The sequence below is a fragment of the Tamandua tetradactyla genome, chromosome 2 (assembly GCF_023851605.1).
Source record: "Tamandua tetradactyla isolate mTamTet1 chromosome 2, mTamTet1.pri, whole genome shotgun sequence".
NCBI classification, from domain to species: Eukaryota; Metazoa; Chordata; class Mammalia; order Pilosa; family Myrmecophagidae; genus Tamandua; species Tamandua tetradactyla.
In genome coordinates, this window is record NC_135328.1 from 17,340,437 (window position 1) to 17,360,639 (window position 20,203).

The window sequence follows — 20,203 nt, forward strand, 5'->3', positions numbered from 1 at the left end:
TTCCTGAAATATAATTTACACATAGTAATTTTTGCCCTTCTTAAAAATATTCAAAATATATAAAGAAATCCCACAACTCAACAATAAAAAGACAAATAACCCAATTAAAAAATAGGCAAAAGATCTGAATAGAGAGTTTTCCAAAAGCAATATACAAATGGCTAAGCACATGAAAAACTGTTTAAAATCACTAGCTGTTAGAGAAATGCAAATCAAAACCACAATGAGATCTTACTTTATAAGTACTAGAATGGCCAGTATCAAAAAAAAAAAAAAAAAGAGAGAGAGAGAAGAGGTGCAAGGGTAGTTCGGTGGTAGAATTCTCACCTGCTATGTGGGAGACCTGGTTCGATTCCTGGCCCATGCACTTCCTGAAAAGCAAACAAACAAGCAAAGAAAGAAAGAAGAAACAAATAAAAAGTCAACAAATGGTGCTGAAATAATGGGATACTCGTGTAGAAAAAGAATGAAATGTGGCTCCCACCATACAGCGTACAAAAAATAAAAAGAAAAGAAAACTACAGGTGTGGGGTAGAATGTGGAAAAATAGTAACACTTATTCACTATTGGTGGGAATGTAGAATGGTGCAACCACTCTGAAAGACAGTTTGGCGGTTCATCAGAAAACTAAGTACGAAACTGTCATGTGTTTAGCAATTCCACTGCTAGGTGTGTACTCAGGGATGCAAACAGACATTTGCGCACCAATATTCAAAACAGCATTATTCACAATTGCCAAAAAGTGTCCAGCAGCTGGTGAGTGGATAAACAAAATGTGGGGTGTTTATCCCAATGAATTATTATTCAGCTTTAAGAAGAAATGAAGTCCTGATGCATGTGATAACATGGATGAACCTCAAGAACATTGTGTTGAATAAGATAAGCCAGACACAAAAGAATAAATATTGTGTTGTCTCACTAATATGAACTAATTATAAAAAAATTTTTTTTAATTAAGAGACTAAAGAGACAATGGTAATATATGCAATTTTTAATCCTGGGCTGATCCATCTGTCCACCTATCTATTTCCATCTCTATTTTCTAAATATTTGAGAGCAGGTAGTATGCATCATTCTCTTTGAACCCTTAATACTTCCATGCAATTTTCCTGAGAACAAGAATATTCAGTAGGTAACCACCTGAAGTATAGTTAGCTAATTTAAGAAAATTTAACTTATAGATGAAGCTTTTACTATATTCCAATTTTTTACTTATGTCTAAATAATGTATTTTTGGGCATTTTCTCCCCCATTTTTAAGTCAGCTCAGGATCAAAAATTGCATGTATTGCTATCGTCTCTTTAGTCTCTTAATTTTTTTAACTTGTAAATATATATGTAACATAGAGTTTCCTGTTACAACCACTCCTAAGCATATAATTGAATGGGATTAATCATATTTACAGTTTTGTGCCACCTCCACCCCCGTCCTTTACCAGAACTTCTCCATCACCCCAAACAGAAACCCTGTACTCATTATGCATTATCCCCATCCTTCTTGTCTCTGGAAACCTGAACTCTACTTTTTTGCTGTATGAATTTGCATATTCAATTCATTTTAAATAAGTGAAATAATAATATAACTGTCCTTTTGTGTTTGGTGTATTTGTGTCTGGCTTATTTTACTCTACATTATGTCTTCAAGGTTCATCCATGTAGTAGCATGTATTAGAATTTAATTCCTTTTTAGGGCTGAGTAATATTCTGCTATATGAATATACCATATTTTATTTATCCTTTCTTCTAAAATGGATATTTGGGTTCTTTTCACCTTTTGGATATTATGATTAGTGATGCTATGAACATTGGTGTACAAGTATCTGTTTGAGTCCCTGATTTCTTTTGGGTATATATCTAGAAGTCTAATTGCCAGTTCATATAGTACTCCTGGGTTTAACTTTTGGAGGAGCTGTTTTAGTTTGCCAGAATGCAACACACCAGAGATGGATCAGCTCTTAATAAGGGGACTTATTTAGTTAAAAACTTATAGTTCTTCACAGAAAAGGCAACTAGCTTTCATCTGAGAGTTCTGTGTTACTTGAAAAGGTACACAGTGATGTCTGCTGGCCTTTTCTCCTGGCTTCTGGGTTCCCCAGGGTGATTCCATTCTGCATCTCCAAACGTCTGGGCTGAGCTGTGAGTGCTGAAATGAGGTATGCTGAGCTCTCTGCTGACCTCTCTCTTTTAAGCATCCAGCTAATTAAATTAAATGTCACTCATTGCAGAAGGTGCTCCCCTTCTATGATGTAATTAGCCATAGATGAATTTCACATCCTAATCATTCAAGTCCACTGCCACAGAATTAGGCACCATCACCTGGCCAAGTTGATACTTTCACAGGAGCTGTCAAACTTTTTCTACAGCAGTTGCACAACTTTATCTTCCCACCAACAGTGTACTAAGATTCCTATATCTCTGAATTGTCATTGGCGCTTACTATTTTCCATTTTTTAAACAATAGCCAGTCTAGTGGGTATGATACAGTATCTCATTGTGATTTTGATTTGTATTTCCTTAATGGCTAATAATATTCAGCATCCTTTCATGTGTTTATTGACCATTTGTATATCTTCTTTTGGAAAATGGCGAATCAAGATTGTGGCAGATGGAGTTATATACCCAAGAAAAATATATTGTTCATAATCCATTCCTGTGGGTGTGAACCCACTGTAGATAGGAACTTTTGGAGGTGCTATTAAAGTATGCCCAAACTGAATGAGAGAGGACCTTAGTTCAATATGGCTGAAATCCTTATAAAACTATGGAGAGGAGCTGAAAGCTGGAAGTCAATGGAACCTAGAAGAGAAAGGAAAGGGCATCTTCATGTAATAAAAAAGCCAAGGAACCCAAGGATTGCCAGCCAAGCAGAATGCTTAATACCCCCCAGGAGGAAGCAAGCCTTTTGGCTTCTGAAACTGTGAGCCGATAAATTCTTGTTTAAGGCAACCCATTGTGTGATATTTTCATAGCAGCCTGTAAGTTAAGGCAGTGTTTACTATCAGGAGTGAGATGCTGCTCTGATAAATACATGAAAATGTGAATTGGAATTGGTTAATGAGTTGAGGCTGGAAAAATTGTGAGGCACTTGGTAAAAAAAAAGCCTACCTTACTTTAAAGAGACTGTCGGTCCTCTGATGAAACCTTAGAAGGAAATGATAAATGTGTTATTGGAAACTGGCAGAAAAGTGATCCTTGTTATAAAGCAGCAGAGAACTTGGCTGAATTATGTCCTAATGTCGGGTTGAAATTGCAACTTGGAAGCATAGAACTTGGATATGTACTAAGGAAATTTCCAAGGTAAATGTGTAGGACACAGCTTGGTTTCTTCTTCTGCCTTATAGTAAAATGTGAGAGGAAAGAAATAATCTACATTCTTAAACACAAAGAAAACAGAAATGATGATTTGTGAAATTCTCAGTTTATCAAGATATTCCTCTGAGACTAGGGCCACAAGTGATTCTATCAGGGTGTTCTCTGAGCTTCCAGGAAGTAAGTCCCCAGAGAGTAGCCTCCATGTGAAGATTAAACCAAACAATACTTTCTAAAGAGGGTTTGGCTGAACCCTCTTTATGGATCCAGTCACAAATCTCAGAGAAAGTCAGGATTGGAAATACAGTTGTCCAGGAAGTATCTGTGGAAAGTCTTTTGTCTAATGGTTTGGTCCCCCTGGAACTGCATGCAAACCTGAGAAGGCTTTTGTGAAATTTATATGAGCAGAAGCACTACCACTCCAGACTGTAAAAGGAAAGAGAAGAAATGAATTGAAGGAAGAATGACTTCAATGGCAGAACCAATGGCAGAAGTCTGGACCAAAGAGATCTTTTCAGAGAAGAAAGCAGGCCCATCCACAAATGTAGAAAGGGTGGGTTTTCCCCTGTGCTTGGAGTAGGCAGGCCATCTGCCCCTGCACTTGGATGGGGTGGGGTCCCCACCCTAATATTCAGGATGAACATCATCTCGAAGCTTAGAGAAAATAGAATCTGTGTTCAGGTATTTGGCAAGAGTTCATTTGCCTCCCCTAGGCTTATCGAGAATAGAGCCTACATCCCAATTTTCAGGTAGAGCAAGACCAGTGCTTGTAGAGGGCGGCTCTAGGCCCCACCATTTGGAGAGAGCATGGCCACTATGCAAGTGTTTAGAAGGGGTGGTACTGCCACTCCAGTGGGCCCAGAGAACTAAGCATTGATCCACGGATGACTCTCAGGCTCTGAAATCTAATGGAGTATGCCCTGCTGGGTTTCGGACTTGCTTAGGACCTGTTACCCCTGTTTTCCCTCCAAGTTTCCTCCCTTTTGGAATGGAAATGCCTATCCTATTACTGTCCCACCATCATATTTTTTCTAGGTTTCACAGGTCCACAGACAGAGAAGAATTTTGCTCTAGGACAGACAACATGAATGAACCATAAGGACCTGATGCTGAGTGAAATAAGCCAGACACAAAAAAAGAACAAATAGTATATGATCTCACAGATATGAATTAATGATAATAAACAAGCTCATAGAATTAGATTCTAGAATATAGATTACCAGGGAATAGACTAGGTAGAAAATGAAGAGGTAAGGCTTAATTTTTGTACAGAATTTCTATTTAGATTGATTGTAAAGGTTTGGAAATGGATGGTCGTGATGATATATTATTGTGAGTATATGAACAACACTGAATTATATATATGTGAATGTGGTTAAAAGGGGGAATTTTAGGGTTGTGTATGTTATTAGAATGATAGAAGAGAAAACATGGGAGTGTATAACACAGCGAACCCTGTTGTCGACGATGGACTGGGGTTAATAGTACTAAGTAAAAGAATGTTCTTTCATGAATTATAACAAATGTACAACATTTACACAAGGTGTTAAGAATAGGGTGATATGTGGGGGGAAATGCACCTAATGTAAGCTATGGACTGTAGTTAATATTACTATTTAATATTCTTTCATTAACTGTAACAAAAGTACTACACTAATGCAGAATGTCAATAATAGGGGGAATATGACAACAGTGCACTTTTTATATGCATGACTTCTCTGTAAACCTACAACTTCTCTAAAATAATACTTTGAAAAAATTCTGTTCTAGAAAAATGAAATTTATTAAAGAACCTTACATTAAAAAAATGTATTTTTTTTTAAAAAAAGACTATGGTATTGATGGAGAGCTAGTCATATAGAAATATCAGTGAAAGAGAATAGAGTCCACACAAATACAGCCAACTGTTTTTTTTTTTTTGGATTGCATGTTTTATTAATTGCTGTAGCCATAGTGCCTGCACATAGAAGGCAGCAAATACAATAATTATTTGTTGAATAAATAGTCATTGTCATTACTGTCATTGTTATGGCCCTGAGAGGTCACAATTTTTTTTAAATGCTTAGATTAGGATACTGTATGAATTGCAAGTACTAAATTGCTTTTCTTATAAAATACTCTAAAATTCTGATTCATTGAATTTGGTTGATCTTCTCTCAATGAATCATAAATAGTGAGATTCACTTTTTTATTTTTATTAAAAAAATCAATCAACATACATCACAAATATTCTTAACATATGAGCATTCTATACTTGTTGTGCAATTGGTGGCCCACAATATCATCACATAGTTGTATATTCATCACCATGATCATTTCTCAGAACATTTACATCACTCCAGAAAAAAAAAGAAAAAGAAAAAATTCATACATACCATACACCTTTCCCCTCCCTCTCATTGACCACTAGTATTTCCCTCTACTCAATTTATTTTAACATTTGCTCCCCTATTATTTATTTATTTTTAATCCACATTTTTAATTCATCTATCCATACTGTAGATAAAAGGAGCATCAGAACAAGGTTTTCACAATCATACAGTCACTTTGAGAAAGCTATATCATTATAGCATCATCTTAAAGAAACATGGCTACTGGAACACAGCTCTACAATTTCAGGCACTTCCCTCTAGCCTCTCTAATACATCTTAAACTAAAAAGGGATTATCTATATAAGGCACAAGAATAACCTCCAGGATAAACCTCTCAACTCTATTTGAAATCTCTCAGCCACTGAAACTTATTTTGCCTCATTTCCTTCTTCCCCCTTTCAGTTGAGAAGGTTTTCTCAATCTCTTGATGCTGAGTCCCAGCTCATTGTAGGATTTCTGTCCCACATTGCCAGGGAGGTGTACACCCCTGGGAGTCATGTCCCACCGTAGAGACGGGGAGGGCAGTGAGTTTGCTTGCCCTGTTGGCTGAGAGATAGGCCACATCTGAGCAACAAAAGAGGTTCTCTGGGGGGACTCAGGCCTAATTTTAAGTAGGTTTAGCCTGTCCTTTTTTGGAGTAAGTTTCATATGAACAAACCCCAAGTTTGCAGGTTCAGTCTATTGATTTTGTAGCCAACTGATTTTTGACAAAGGTAAAAAGGAAGTCAATGGAGAAAGTATATTCTGTTCAACAAACGATAGTGGAACAACTTAGCATCCATAGGCAAAAAAATGAACCTCAATCTAAACCTCATATCTTATACAAAATTACATTGAAATAGATCATATATCTAAATGTTTAACAACAGTATAAAACTGTAGAAGAAATGTAAGAGAAGCTCTTCATGACCTAGGGTTTTTAGACATGATATCAAAAGCATGATCCATAAAAGAAAAACAGTTTGATAATTTGGATTTCATCAAAATTAAAAACTTTTGCTCAGTGAAAGACACTGTTTAGAGAATAAAAAGACGAGCAACAGACTGGGAGAAATTATTTGCAAATGATATGTCCAATAAAGGAACTGTATCCAGAATATATAAGGAACTCTCTAAACTCAACAGGAAGAGAACAAAAATTCCAATTAGAAAATGGCCACGAATTCTGAACAGATATTTCATATGAAGATATAATAATGACAAATAAGCACATGAAAAGATGTTCAACACCATTAGCCATTAACAAAATTTATATTAAAGGCACACTTACCAGAAAGGTTAAAACTTAAAAATAGTAAAAATAATAAGAACTGGTAAGGATGTACAGTAACTGGATGTCTCAAATTGCTAGTGAGAATGTATAATGGTATAACCACTCTGGAAAATAGTTTGACAGTTTCTTCTAAAGTTAGACCTACATTTATCATATCACCTAGCAATCTTTCTCCTGGGTATTATCCTAGAGAAATGGAAACTTATGTCCCCACCCCCACCCCCTACAACAAAATTTATATACTAGTGTTTAAAGCAAGTTCATGTGTAATGATATAAAAAAATGGAAGCAACCCAATGGATAGATAAACTGTGGTATATCCGTATAATGGAATACTACTCTCATAATAAAAGTGAATGCACTATTGATAAAGGAACAATTTGAGTGGAGTGTAAAAGCCATTATCAACTCATACTTTATGTTTCCATTTATTTATCATTCTCAATATTATGCAGTTAGTGTGGTTGGAGAACAGACCGTTGGTTGCAGGGGTTAAGGTTGTGGGGGAGGTGGAAATGAAGGCACAGCATGAAAGTTTCTTTGGAATAATGGAACAATTTTGTGTCCTGATTGTGGTGATGGTTAGTAGTCTACATATTGATAAAATTACAGAAAAAAAAAGTTCAGGTAAAAATTGGTAAATCCAAATCATGTCTGTAGTTTAGTTAATATTAATATGTAACAATGGCAATTTCTTGGTTTTGTGCATTGTACTAAGGTTTGGTAAGAAACTGACTGAGGTGTACATGGACCTGTTCCTTTTTTTCCTTGTAATTATATAAATTTATTGAAGTTCATATAACATAAAATTAATAATTTTAAAATGAACAACTTGTTAGTATTTTGTACATTCACAATGCTGAGGAACCACCAAAACATTACTGTCACTCCAAAATAAAACTCCATACCCATTAAATAGTTTCTCCCCATTTTTCCTTCCCTCAGTACCTTGAAACCACCAATCTTTCTTCTATGGATTTACCTATTTGAATATTTCATACAAATGGAATCATATAATATGTAATCATACAACGTGTGCCTGGCCATCAATACAACATCTGGGCATGGCTTGTGGATTGCCCCTATTGCAACTATTGGGAAGGAACTAACTATGTTTATGTGTATATCTGATAGTTGGATTATGGTAGGTGGAAGCATCTTTGAAATGTTTTCCTAGGAAAAAGGTGTTATGTATCTAGTTAGCAAGGGTGAAATGTACTGGACAATTTTAAAAATAGTCCAGGAATTTTCAAAATTTCTTTCTGGTACATTCTATAAGATGTTAAGGCAGTGTTCCACTTTTTCCAAGGACATAGAAATCTGGAAAGAGTGTCATTCCATTGTAATAACAACAACAAAAAAACTGTGTAAACTATTAAATCATAACCTTTCTGGAACCCAACAGAGAACTGAGGTCACAGAGTCTGAAATTTAGGAAAAGACAGGAGAGAAAGGACATAGCACTGACTCACCTGGAAAAGGATACAGAAGAAAAGTGGGGCTACCATGCAAGCAGGTAAGCCATTCAGCCAACATGTTTTAATGAATTGCTAAAGGCCAAGTATGGGCAAGAGTGTGAGTATAGAGCCCCTATATACACAAGACACGTGTAGGACACAAAGGCGGTTGACACCAACTCTCAAGCTGTTCTCCCCTGACTGTCACTGAATGCTTACAAGAATGACTGAAGGCAGGGCAGGAGACTGGAGGACATTTCCCTTTGAAGAGAAGACCTTGAGAAGGGGGTGCTCTGCCACTGCATAAAACACAAGAAGCCTTGCCTTGACCCATCTTCTTTACAGAACAAAAACCTTAACCTGATGGGGAAAGAACAATAAACTCTGTGCCTCCTGGGTCACAAACAAAGACCTACCACTACTTTGGAAAGAGAAAATGATGTAAATCCTCTAGCCCTGGGGGACGGGCAGGAAACTATACTACTGCCTAGAAAACCTCACTGGTAAGACTTCTAAGACTATGGCTGTACCAGGACAATAAATAGCTCCCACCTCTCTGGGTCCTAGCACTAGGCTTACATTCATTAAGCAGCAATCAAGAGTGGTCAAAGTTGGGGTAGGGGGAAAAGCATAGAGAGACTTTTGCTGAGTTGAAGGTTCACAAGGAAACCTGTAAGTTGAAGATGGAGCAAAAACATTGAAAATAAAGCCACTCTAAAAAAAACAGTCCCCAACCTAAGCACAAAGTAACTAGAGGAATTTGAATTCACTGGTACACAAAAGATAACTATTAAAACAGTAAAACTGATCTTAACTCCTGATGAGATTAGCTAAATTTCTCCCTAAAAACATCTATCAAAAGAAGTTGATACCTACTGTCCTAACAGTAGTTGAATGTTCAACTTTCAACTAAAAATTATGAGATACACAGAAAAGCAAGAAAAAAATAAGCCACTGTTAAGAGACAAAGGAATCAACAGAACCAGACTCAGACACGATCCAGGTATCAATAAGGGAACTACCAATCAGGGAATTTGAATAATGATGATTTATATATTAAGAGTTTTATTGATTCAACAACAAAAAGACAAACAACACAGATATGACCCAGGTGTCAATTAGGGAATCACCAATCAGGGAATTTAAATAATGGTGATTTATATGTTAAAAGCTCTACTGATTCAATAACAAAAAAACAAACAATCCAATTTAAAATGTGAGCAAAGGACTTGGTCTTAATTTTCAGAATGCTAAAATAAATACCACTCAATGAGTTGACTTAAACAATGGAAATTTATTGGTTCATGATTTCAGAGCTAGGAGGCTTGCTTCCTCCCAGGGTCAGCAGCATTCTGGTTAGCTGGCAGTCCTTGGGTTCTTTGGCATTTTCCATCATGTGGCAATGTATTCTTTCTCTTCCAGGTTCCATTGACTTCCGGCTTCCGGCCCCTTTCCCTGGTTTTTCTTTTCTGTGTCCAATTTCCTTTGCTTATAAGGACTTCAACCATATTGGATTAAGGCCCAGCCTCATTCTTTTGGGCACAACTTAATGAATAATAACACTTTCAAAATGTCCTGTTCACAATGGGTTCATACCTACAGGAATGAATTAAGTTTAAAAACATTTCTCTTGGATACAAGACTCAGTCTACCACAATCTGCCTTATGGACCCCAAAAGATGTCTTCTTCCCATGTGCAAAATGCATTCCTTCCATCACAGCATCCCAAAAGCCTTAAGCCATTTTAGAACTCTAAATCCAAAGTCTCTTAAAAATCGATTGTGAGGGTGGGCCACAGTGGCTCAGACAGCAGAGTGTTCGCCTGCCATGCCAGAGAACCCGGGTTTGATTCCCCGTGCCTACCCATGTAAAATTGTGAATTGATCAGGACTTCATTCCTTTTACAGATGAATACATTCTGTCACATGTGTATACCACATTTTGTTTATCCATTCATTGGTTAATGGACACTTGAGTTTCTTCCAACTCTGACAGTTGCTATGAACATCAGTGTGCAAACAACTATCTGAGTCCCTGCTTTTAATTCTTCTGGTATATATCTAGTAGCAGGATTGCTGGATTGTCGAAAATTCTATATTTAGCTTCTGGAGTAACTACCAACCTGTCTTCCACAGTGGTTGTGCCATTTTACATTCCCACCAGCAATGGATGAGTGTGCCTATTTTTCTATATCCTTTCCAACACTTATAATTTTCTGTTTCTTTAATAGTAGCCACTGTAGTAGGTGTGAAATGATATCTCATTGTGGTTTTGATTTGCATTTCCCTGATGACTAATGATATTGAGCATATCTTCCTGTGCTTTGTAGCCATTTGTATATCCTCTTTGGAAAAATATCTAGTCAAGTCTTTTGCTCATTTTTTAGTTGGGTTGTTTGTCTTTTCCTTGTTGAGGTGTAGAATTTCTTTATATGTTCCAGATGTTAAACCTTTATTGAAATGGTCATGGTGATGGATATACAACTATGTGATATTGTGAGCCACTGATTGTACACCATATATGGTATGTATGTGTGTGAAGATTTCTCAAAAGAATATTAAAAACAAAAACAAATGAACTTTATTGGATATGTGGTTTCCAAATATTTTTTCCCATTAAGTAGGTTGTTTTTTCACTTTTATAATAGTCATTTGCACAAAAGTTTTTACTTTTGATGAGGTCCCATTTATCTAGTTTTTCTTTTGTTGCTTGTGCTTTGGGTCTAAAGTCAAAGAAATCATTGCCTAACACCAAGATGCTTCCCTACATTTTCTTCTAAGAGAGTTTTTTTTTTTTTTTTTTTGGCATGGGCAGGGTCCAGAAATCGAACCCAGGTCTCCAGCATGGCAGGCGAGAGCTCTGCCACTGAACCACTGTTGCCTGCCTTAAGAGTTTTAATGATACATTTTGAGGTAACTTTTCTACATAGTGTGAGACAGGGGTCCTCTTTCATTCTTTTGCATATGGATGCCCAGTTCTCCAGCACCATTTGTCAAAGAGACTATGTTCTTTCCCAATTCAGTGAACTTGGCAACCTTGTCAAAAATCAATTGATCATTGGTGTGAGGGTCTATTTCTGAACCCTCAATTTGATTCCATTAGTCTATATATCTATCCTTGTGCCAATACCATGCTGTTTTGATTACTGTAGCTTTGTAATATGCTTTCAAGTCAGGAAGTGTGAGATCTTGAATTTCATTCTTTTCCAAGATGTATTCTGACCCCTACCCTTCCAAATAAATTTGATAATTGGCTTTTCTATTTCTGTAAAGTAGGCTATTGGAATTTTTATTGCTATTGCGTGAACTTCTAAATCCTTCTGGGGAGAATTAATATCTTAATAATACTTAGTTTTCCAATTCATGGACAGAGATTGTCCTTCCTTTTATTTAGTCTTTGATTTCTTTTAGCAATGTTTTGTAGTTTTCTGCATTCAAGTCCTTTACATGCCTGGTTAAACTTATTTGCAAATATTTGATTCTTTTGGTTGCTATTGAAATGAAATTTTATTTTTGTTTTCCTACTCAATTTGCTCATTAGTAGTTATAGAAACACCACTAATTTTTGCATGTTGATCTTGTACCCTGCCACTTTGCTGAGTTCATTTATTAGCTCTGGTAGATATGTTGTCAGTTTTTTTGAGACTTTCTGTATATATATAGGATCATACCATTTGCAAATAGTGAAAGTTTTACTTCTTCCTTTCCCATTTGGATGCCTTTTATTTCTTTTTCTTGTCTGATTGCGCTGGTTAGAACTTACAGTACACTGTTGAATAACAGCAGTGACAGTGGACATCCTTATCTTGTTCCAGGTTTTAGATAGAAAGTTTTCAGTCTTTCACCATTGAGTATGATGTTAGCTGTGGGTTTTTCATATATGCCCTTTATTATGTTGAGTTTTCCTTCAACTCCTATTTTTCTATGTGTTTTTATCAAGAAAGGATACGAATGCCTGTTCTATATCAATTGAGATGATTTTGATATTTTTTCCTTAGGTTAACGAGATGTATTACATTAATTGATTTTCTTATGTTGACCCATCCTTGCATCTGGGATAAAACCCACTTGATTATAGTGTGTAATTCTTTTGATGTGCTCTTGGATTCTATTTGCAAATATTTTGTTGAGGATTTTTGCATTTATATTTATAAGAGAAATTGGCCTGTAATTATCTTTTCTTGTAGTATCTTTATCTGGCTTTGGTATTAGGGTGATGTTGGCCTATAGAATGAGTTAGGCAGTGTTCCCTCATGTTCAATTTTGTGGAAGAGTTTTATCAGGATTGTCATGAATTCGTCTTGGAATGATTGGTAAAATTCACCTGTGAAGTCATCTGGTCCTGGGATTTCTTTATTGGGAGGTTTTTGTTGACTGATGCAATCTCTTTGCTTGTAATTGGTCTGTTGAGGTCTTTTATTTCTTGTGGAATCAGTGTAGATTGCTTGTGTGTTGCTAGGATTTTTATCCATTTCATAAAAGTTTTCTAATTTGTTGGCATACGGTTGTTCATAATATCGTCTTATGACCCTTTTTATTTCTAGGGGGTAGTAGTAAGGTCCCCCTTCTCATTTCTGATTTTTGTTTCTTTTTTTCTCTTTTAGTCTAGCTCAAGGTTTATCAATTTTCTTGATCTTTTCACAGAACCACATTTTAGTTTTGTTAATTCTCACTATTGATTTTGTATTTTCAATTTCATTTATTTCTGCTCTAATCTTTGTTATTTCTTTCCTTCTGTTTACTTTTCAGTTAGTTTGCTGTTCTCTTTCTAGTTCCTCCAGGTGTGCAGTTAGGTTTGTCTTTAGCTCTCCTTTTTTACTGTATGTGGTTAGAGCCTCCCCAGCATTCCATGAGTCTTGATACATTGTTTCCTTGTTTTTGCTCATCTCATGATAGTTACTGACTTCCCTTGCAGTTTCTTCTTTGACCCACTGACTGTTTAAGAGACTATAGCTTCCATATATTTGTGGATTTTCCAGTTCTCTGTTATTGATTTCCACTTTCATGGCATTAAGCTCAGAGAAGATGCTTTGTCTGATTTCAGTCTTTCTAAACTTATTAAGACTTGTTTTGTGACCTGACATGTCTCTCCCAGAGAATGATCAACATGCACTTGAGAAGAATATATATGATGTTGTTTGGGGGTACAAAGTTCTGTATGTGTCTGTTAGTTTTAGTTCATTCATCATGTCATTCAAGTTCTCTATTTCCTTATTGATCTTCCTTTTAGATGGTTCTATCTGTTGATCAGACTGGTGTATTGAAGTCTCCAACTGTTATTGAAGAGGTGTCTGTTTCTCCCTTCAGTTTTGCCAGTATTTGACTTATATATTTATTTATGGTTGTTATTTCTTCTTGTTGGATTGACTCTTTTATTACTGTATAGTGTCCTTCTATGTCTCTTATCACAGCTTTTGACTTGAAGTCTATTTTGTCTGGTATTAGTATAGCTACCCCAATTCCTTTTTGGTAACTATTTGCATAGAATATGCTTTCACTTTCAACCTAATTGTGTCTTTGGTCTAAGGTGAGTCTCTTATGAACAACATACAGTTGGTGCATGCTTTTTAATCCATTTTACCCATTTGTGCCTGTTGCTTGGGGAGTTTAATCCATTAACATTCAGTGTTCTTACTGGAAAGGCAGTACTTACTTCAGCCATTTTATCTTTGGTTTTTATATGTCATATCCTTTTTCTTTCTTTTTTATTGCAACCTCCTTTGCTGTATAGTTGATTTTTTGTCATGTATCTGATTAATCCCTTTCTCATTTCTGTTTTGGTATTATTTTAAAATATTTTCTTGGTGGTTACCTTGGGGTTTATATTACAAAACTTACATCTATAGCTTACTTATTTGAAAAGACACCAACTTGGACATTCTCTCTACTTTCATATCCCTCTGTTTCCCCTCCTTATGTTGTTTTTGTCCCACTTTGCCACTTTTTATATCTTGCATGTCCATTATCAGGAAGTGTGCCTTTTTTCTTGTTCAATTGTATTCTGACTCTTTTGCAAATTAAAGAGTAGAGTTATATATTGAGGATACAGTACTTTTAGTATTTGCATTTACCCATTTACATATCCTTACTGATGATCATTTCTTCACTCTGCTACAAGCCACTCTCTCCTATCTTTTCCTTTCAACCTGCATAACTCCCTTTAGTAATTCTTGAAGGGCAGTTCTCCTGTTGATGAACTTTCCCAGGTGCTGTTTATCTGTGAATATTTTAAACTCTCCCTCATTGTAAAAAAATATTCTTGAGAAATCTTTACATACAGTCCATACATGGTGTATACTCAGTGGCTTACAATATCATCACATAGTGTGTACTCATCACCATGATTGTTTTTCAAACATTTGCATTTGCATAACTCCAGAAAAAGAAATAAAAAGAAAAACTCACACATCCCACACCCCTTACTCCTCCTTCTCATTGACCACTAGTATTGCAATCTACCCAATTTTTTGCCCTTTATCCCCCCATTATTTATTTATTTTTATCCATATTTTTTTATTTATCTGTTCATACTGTGAATAAAAGGAACATCAGACACAGGGTTTTCAAAATCACACAGTCACATTGTAAAACTTATATCATTATACAGTCATCTTCAAGAATCAGGGCTACTGGATCACAGCTCAACAGTTTCAGGTACTTTCCTCCAGCCACTCCAATCCACCATAAAGTAAAAAGGGATATCTATATAATGCATCAGGAATAATCTCCAGGATAACCTCTCAACTCTGTTTGAAATCTCTCAGCCACTGAAACGTTATTTTGTCTCATTTTTCTTTTCCCCTTTTTGGTCAAGAAGGCTTTCTCTATCCCATGATGCTGGGTCCCAGCTCATCCCAGGGGTTCTGTCCCACATTGTCAGGGAGATTTGCACTGCTGAGAGTCATGTCCCATGTAGGGCAGTGAGTTCACCTGCTGAGTTGGTTTAGAGAGAGAGACCATATATGAGCAACAAAAGAGGTTCTCTGGAATTCACTCTCAGGTATAATTATAAGTAGACTTAGCTTCTCCTTTGTGGGAATAAGTTTCATAGGGGCAAACCCCAAGATCGAGGACTAAGTTTATTGATTTGGTTATCCCCACTACTTGTGAGAATATCAGGAATTCTCCAAACAGATAAGTTGAATATTTCCTCCTTTCTCTCCAGCCCCCGAAGGGGACCTTGCAAATACTTTTTTATTGTCTGCCCAAATTACTCTGGGATACATCAGGGTATCACACTAACCTGTACAAACCAATAAGATCTCATGCCCTATTCAAGATTCTATGTATTTATGGTACTCAATTAAACTAACCATACAAGTTAAATTAGGTAATGTGCTACCCAAAATATAAATTTTGCACCAAATAAACATCTCTCCCTTTGGTCTTACGCAGAAGTTGAAGTTTTCAAATATAGACCATATCATCCTATACCCTGTATTTTGATTTACCTTAGTCCTGTCCGGATCAATTCATTCATATCTCTAGTAGAAGTCTGATCACTTTTTCAACATTTTGAACTGTTGCTGATGGGGTAATGCTGACTTTCATAGCTTCAGAGTTCTACCTCTGAGTCTCAGGTGCCACATAAATACCCAGTTTCTGAGAACGACCAGGTTATACACAAACAGTTCAGTATCTCAGAGTTTAGAAATAACAGTTACAACTCCTGAGGATTTGTAACTGCTGTAAGAGCTAACAATCTAAGACCCTTTACAATAGAGCCTAACCTGATAATCCACGCTTTCAATTTCAGTTCTCCAAATTTGTACATTATAATTAGTCCATATGAGTGAGGCATGATATTATTTATCTTTTTGTTTTTGCCATTTCATTCAGCATATAGTCCTTAAGGTTCATTCACCTAGTTGCATGCCTCACAACTCTCTCATTTTTAAGGGATAGTTTTGTCACATAAAGAATTTTGGGCTGACAGTTTTTCTCTTTCAGTACCTAAATATATCCTACCACTGCTTTCTCACCTGCATCGTTTTCATGAGTAATCAGTACTTAGTCTTAATTAGGATCCCTTGTATGTGGCAAATCACTCTTGTCTTGCTGCTTTTAGCATTCTCTCTTTATCTTTGGCATTTGACATTCTGATTAGTATGTGTTTTGGTGAAGGTCTGTTAGGATTTATTCTGTTTGAAGTACCTTGAGCCTCTTGGACATGGATATATATGCCTTTCACAGGAGTTGGGATGTCTTTAGTCATTATTTCCTGAAATGTTATTTTTGCCTCTTTTCCCTTCTCTTTCAGGAATAAGGAGCACATATGTTTGTGCACTTTGTGCTGTCACATAAATCTCTGAGATAGTGCTCAATTTTTTCTCATTCCTTTTTCTACCTGTTCTTCTGACTGTATAATTTTGATTGTCCTGTCTTCTAGTTCACTGATTCTTTTTTCTGCATGTTCAAATCTACTGTTGCATGCATCTAGTGTATTTTTAATCTCTGTTGTACCTTTCATCCCAATAATTTCTATGTTTTTTATACTTTCGAATTCTTCTTTATGCTCACTCATTGACTTCTTAATGTCTTTTAGGTCTTTACCCATATTTTCTTTCATTTCCTTGAATTGATTAAGGAGATTTATTTGAACTTCTTTGACTAGTTTTTCCAAATTCTGTGAATTTTTTATTTTTTTCCGTTGACTGAACCATATCTTCCTGTCTCTTTTCATGCTTATCATTTGTTGCTGTTGTGTAGGCCTCTCATTATTTTTTTTAATTGATAAACATACAACATCAACATTCCAAACATACAAATATTCCATACATGGTACACAATCAGTGGCTCACAATATCATCACATAATAATATATTCATCACCATGATCATTTTTTAGAACATTTGCATCACTCCAGAAAAAGAAATAAAAAGAAAAAAGAAAAAACTCATACATACCATGCTTCTTACCACTCCCTCTCATTGACCATTAGTATTTCCATCTACCCATATATTTTAACATTTGTTCCCCCCATTTTTTTCTATACCTCTTACCTCTCCCTTTCGTTGATCACTAGTATTTCGATCAACTCCATTTGTTTTAACATTTGTTCCCCCTATTATTTCTTTATTTTTAATCTATATGTTTTACTCATCTGTCCGTACCATAGATAAAAGGAACATCATACACAAGGTTTTCACAATCACATAGTCATATTGCGAAAGTTATATCACTATAATTCATCTTCAAGAAACATGGCTGCTGGAACACAGCTCTACAGTTTCAGGCATTTCCCTCTAGCCTCTCTAATACACCTTAAACTAGAAAGAGGATATCTATATAATGTATAAGAATAACCTCCAGGATAACCCCTCAACTCTGAAATCTCTCAACCACTGACGCTTTGTCTCATTTCTCTCTTACCCCTTTTGGTTGAGAAGGCTTTCTCAGTCTCTTGACGCTGAGTCCCAGCTCATTGTAGGATTTCTGTCCCTCGTTGCCAGAAAGGTTTACACCCCTAGGGGTCATGTCCCATGTAGAGAAGGGGAGGGCAGTGAGTTTGCTTGCCATGTTGGTTGAGAGAGAGATAGGAAACATCTGAGCAACAAAAGGATCTCTGGGGATTACTCTTAGTCCTAGTTTTAAGTAGGTTTAGCCTATCCTTTCCAGGGATAAGTTTCATATGAAAAAACCCCAAGATTGAGGGCTCAGGCTATTGATTTGGTTGTCCCCACTGCTTGTGAGAATATCAGGAATTCTCCAAATGGGGAAGTTAAGTTTTCCCCCTTTCTCCCCATTCCCCCAAAGGGGCTTTGCAAACACTTCTTTATTCAATGTTCAGATCACTCTGGGAGTTTATTCAGTTTTTCTCAGCTTGTCTTCATCTAATTCTTGCCTGGATATACAGTGCAGTTTTTAAGATTGCACTTTTTGTGCAATTGTTTCACTTCCAAGAGAGAGCTTCCTTTCCTCTATTCCTTCCCCACAAGCCTTGATCTGTTCACTTGGTTTTTCTGCAAACTTTTCTCCCCAGCTCCTGTGATTTATTTAAGTTCTCTCCCTGACTCAGTGCCGAATTTTTCTCACACATTTCAGTTCTGGGCCTTGTCCCGTATTAATGTACCCCTCCCCACTTTTTGTCTTTGAGGACTTTTCTGGCACTGGCTTCTTCCCCATTTTGTTCTCCTGCCCTGAGGAGCCAGTGGGGACAATTCAGTGAAGTGGGTCAATTCAGAAAATTCCATTTTGCCATTAGGTGGTCCAGCTGACTAAAACTGGATTGAGTGAGAGCACAACAGTTCTTGCTAGCCTTTCTATCACAGTCCCTCTCTCTTTCTTTTTTTTTTTTTTCTTTTGTCCCTGTGGACCCTTTTGTATGCAGCAGTCCTTCGCAGTCTGTGTTTATAGTGAGTCTCTGTGGACTTAGATCCCTGTGCCTGGATATTCATAGAGTTCTAACTTGAAACTGTGAGTTGCTCTACAGTCTCAGTCTTGGTGAGAGGGAGTCAGGCTGTGTTGTCTCTGTGATTCGCAAACTGTGTGGGACTGAGTCCGGGGGAGGGGAATGGGAACTGACCAGTGTCTGGATGGAATTCTCCTACCTGACATTTTTCTGTTTCTTCTCCGGTCCCTACCATCCTCCAGAGTTCTAAGCAAGTGGGATTTGTTCTTTTATTCACTGATCTCTGGAGAGGCTTTTACAGGGGATATCTTATGTCACCATGTTGATGACCATTACTACACAGTCTTGATTATTGAATCTATATAGTAAGCCTTAAAATTGGGTAATATAATTCTTTACACTTTATTTTTTAAATTATTTCAACTATTCTAATCCTTTCCCTTTCTATATAAATTTTAGATTCAATTTGTCATTATCTCCAAAAAATTCTTCAAGGAGTTGATATAAATTGCATAAACCTACGTAGATTAATCAATTTCAGAGAGTTGACATCGTTACTATGTTGAGTCTTCCATTCTATGAATGTGGTATGCCTCAACATTTATTTAGGTCTACTTTTATTTCTTTCGTCAATGTTTTGTAGCTTTCAGCATAAACATCTTATGCATCTCATGCTATATTTATATCTAAGTATTTCCTTTATGAGGTATTAAAGGTTTTTTGTTTGTAATTTTGGTTTTCAATTATACATTGCTACTAAATTCTTAAGTATGAATTTTTTTTCCTGTATTATGTCCTGAACATTGATGGACTTATTTATTTTAGGACATTTTTTGGTAGATTCCTTGTGATTTTCTACATGGAATATCATGTAAACTGTGAATAAAGACAGTTTTATTTCTTCCTTTCCGTTATGAATGACTTTATTTCCTTTCTTGCCATGTTGCATTGGATAGTTCCTTCAGTAGTGTTAAGTAGGAGTGGTAAGAACAGACAGCTTGATTTTATTTCCAATCTTAAGGGGAAAACACTCAGCTTTTCACCATTAAGTATGATGTTATGTGCAAAAATTTCCTTCTATTCCTGATTTGTTGAGAGTTTTTATAATGAATGTGTGTTGAATTTTGTCAAAGGCTTTTACTGCATCAGTCGATATCATCATATGATATTCCTTCTTTTACCTATTATTTTGGTAGAATACACTGATCAGTATTTGAATATTGAACCAGGCTGACATTCCTAGAGTAAATGCCACTTGTTCATGATATGTTATTCTTGTTATATATTGATAGATTCTATTTGCATATATTTTGGTGCCTATAATCATGAGGGATTTTGTTTCACTGTCTTTTTCTGATTGGAGATGAGGGCGATGCTGGCCTCATAAAATAATTTGGGCAGTGTTCCCTCTTCTGTTTACTGGAGGAAACGGGGTAGAATTGG

At 36.2% G+C, this 20,203-nt stretch overlaps 1 protein-coding gene across 6 annotated transcripts in view; it reads left to right on the top strand.

The window, feature by feature from the left end:
- INVS (inversin) overlaps positions 1 to 20,203 on the top strand; it is a 224,476-nt gene that overhangs the window by 24,162 nt on the left and 180,111 nt on the right. The window contains exon 2 of one of the 6 annotated variants that reach the window (XM_077140260.1): positions 8,359 to 8,469. The exons of the other annotated variants lie outside the window; for them this stretch is intronic. Coding sequence (XP_076996375.1) covers positions 8,460 to 8,469 — 10 coding nt within the window. The 5' untranslated portion in view covers positions 8,359 to 8,459. The remainder of the gene's footprint in view (positions 1 to 8,358; positions 8,470 to 20,203) is intronic. 6 annotated transcript variants of the gene reach the window in all.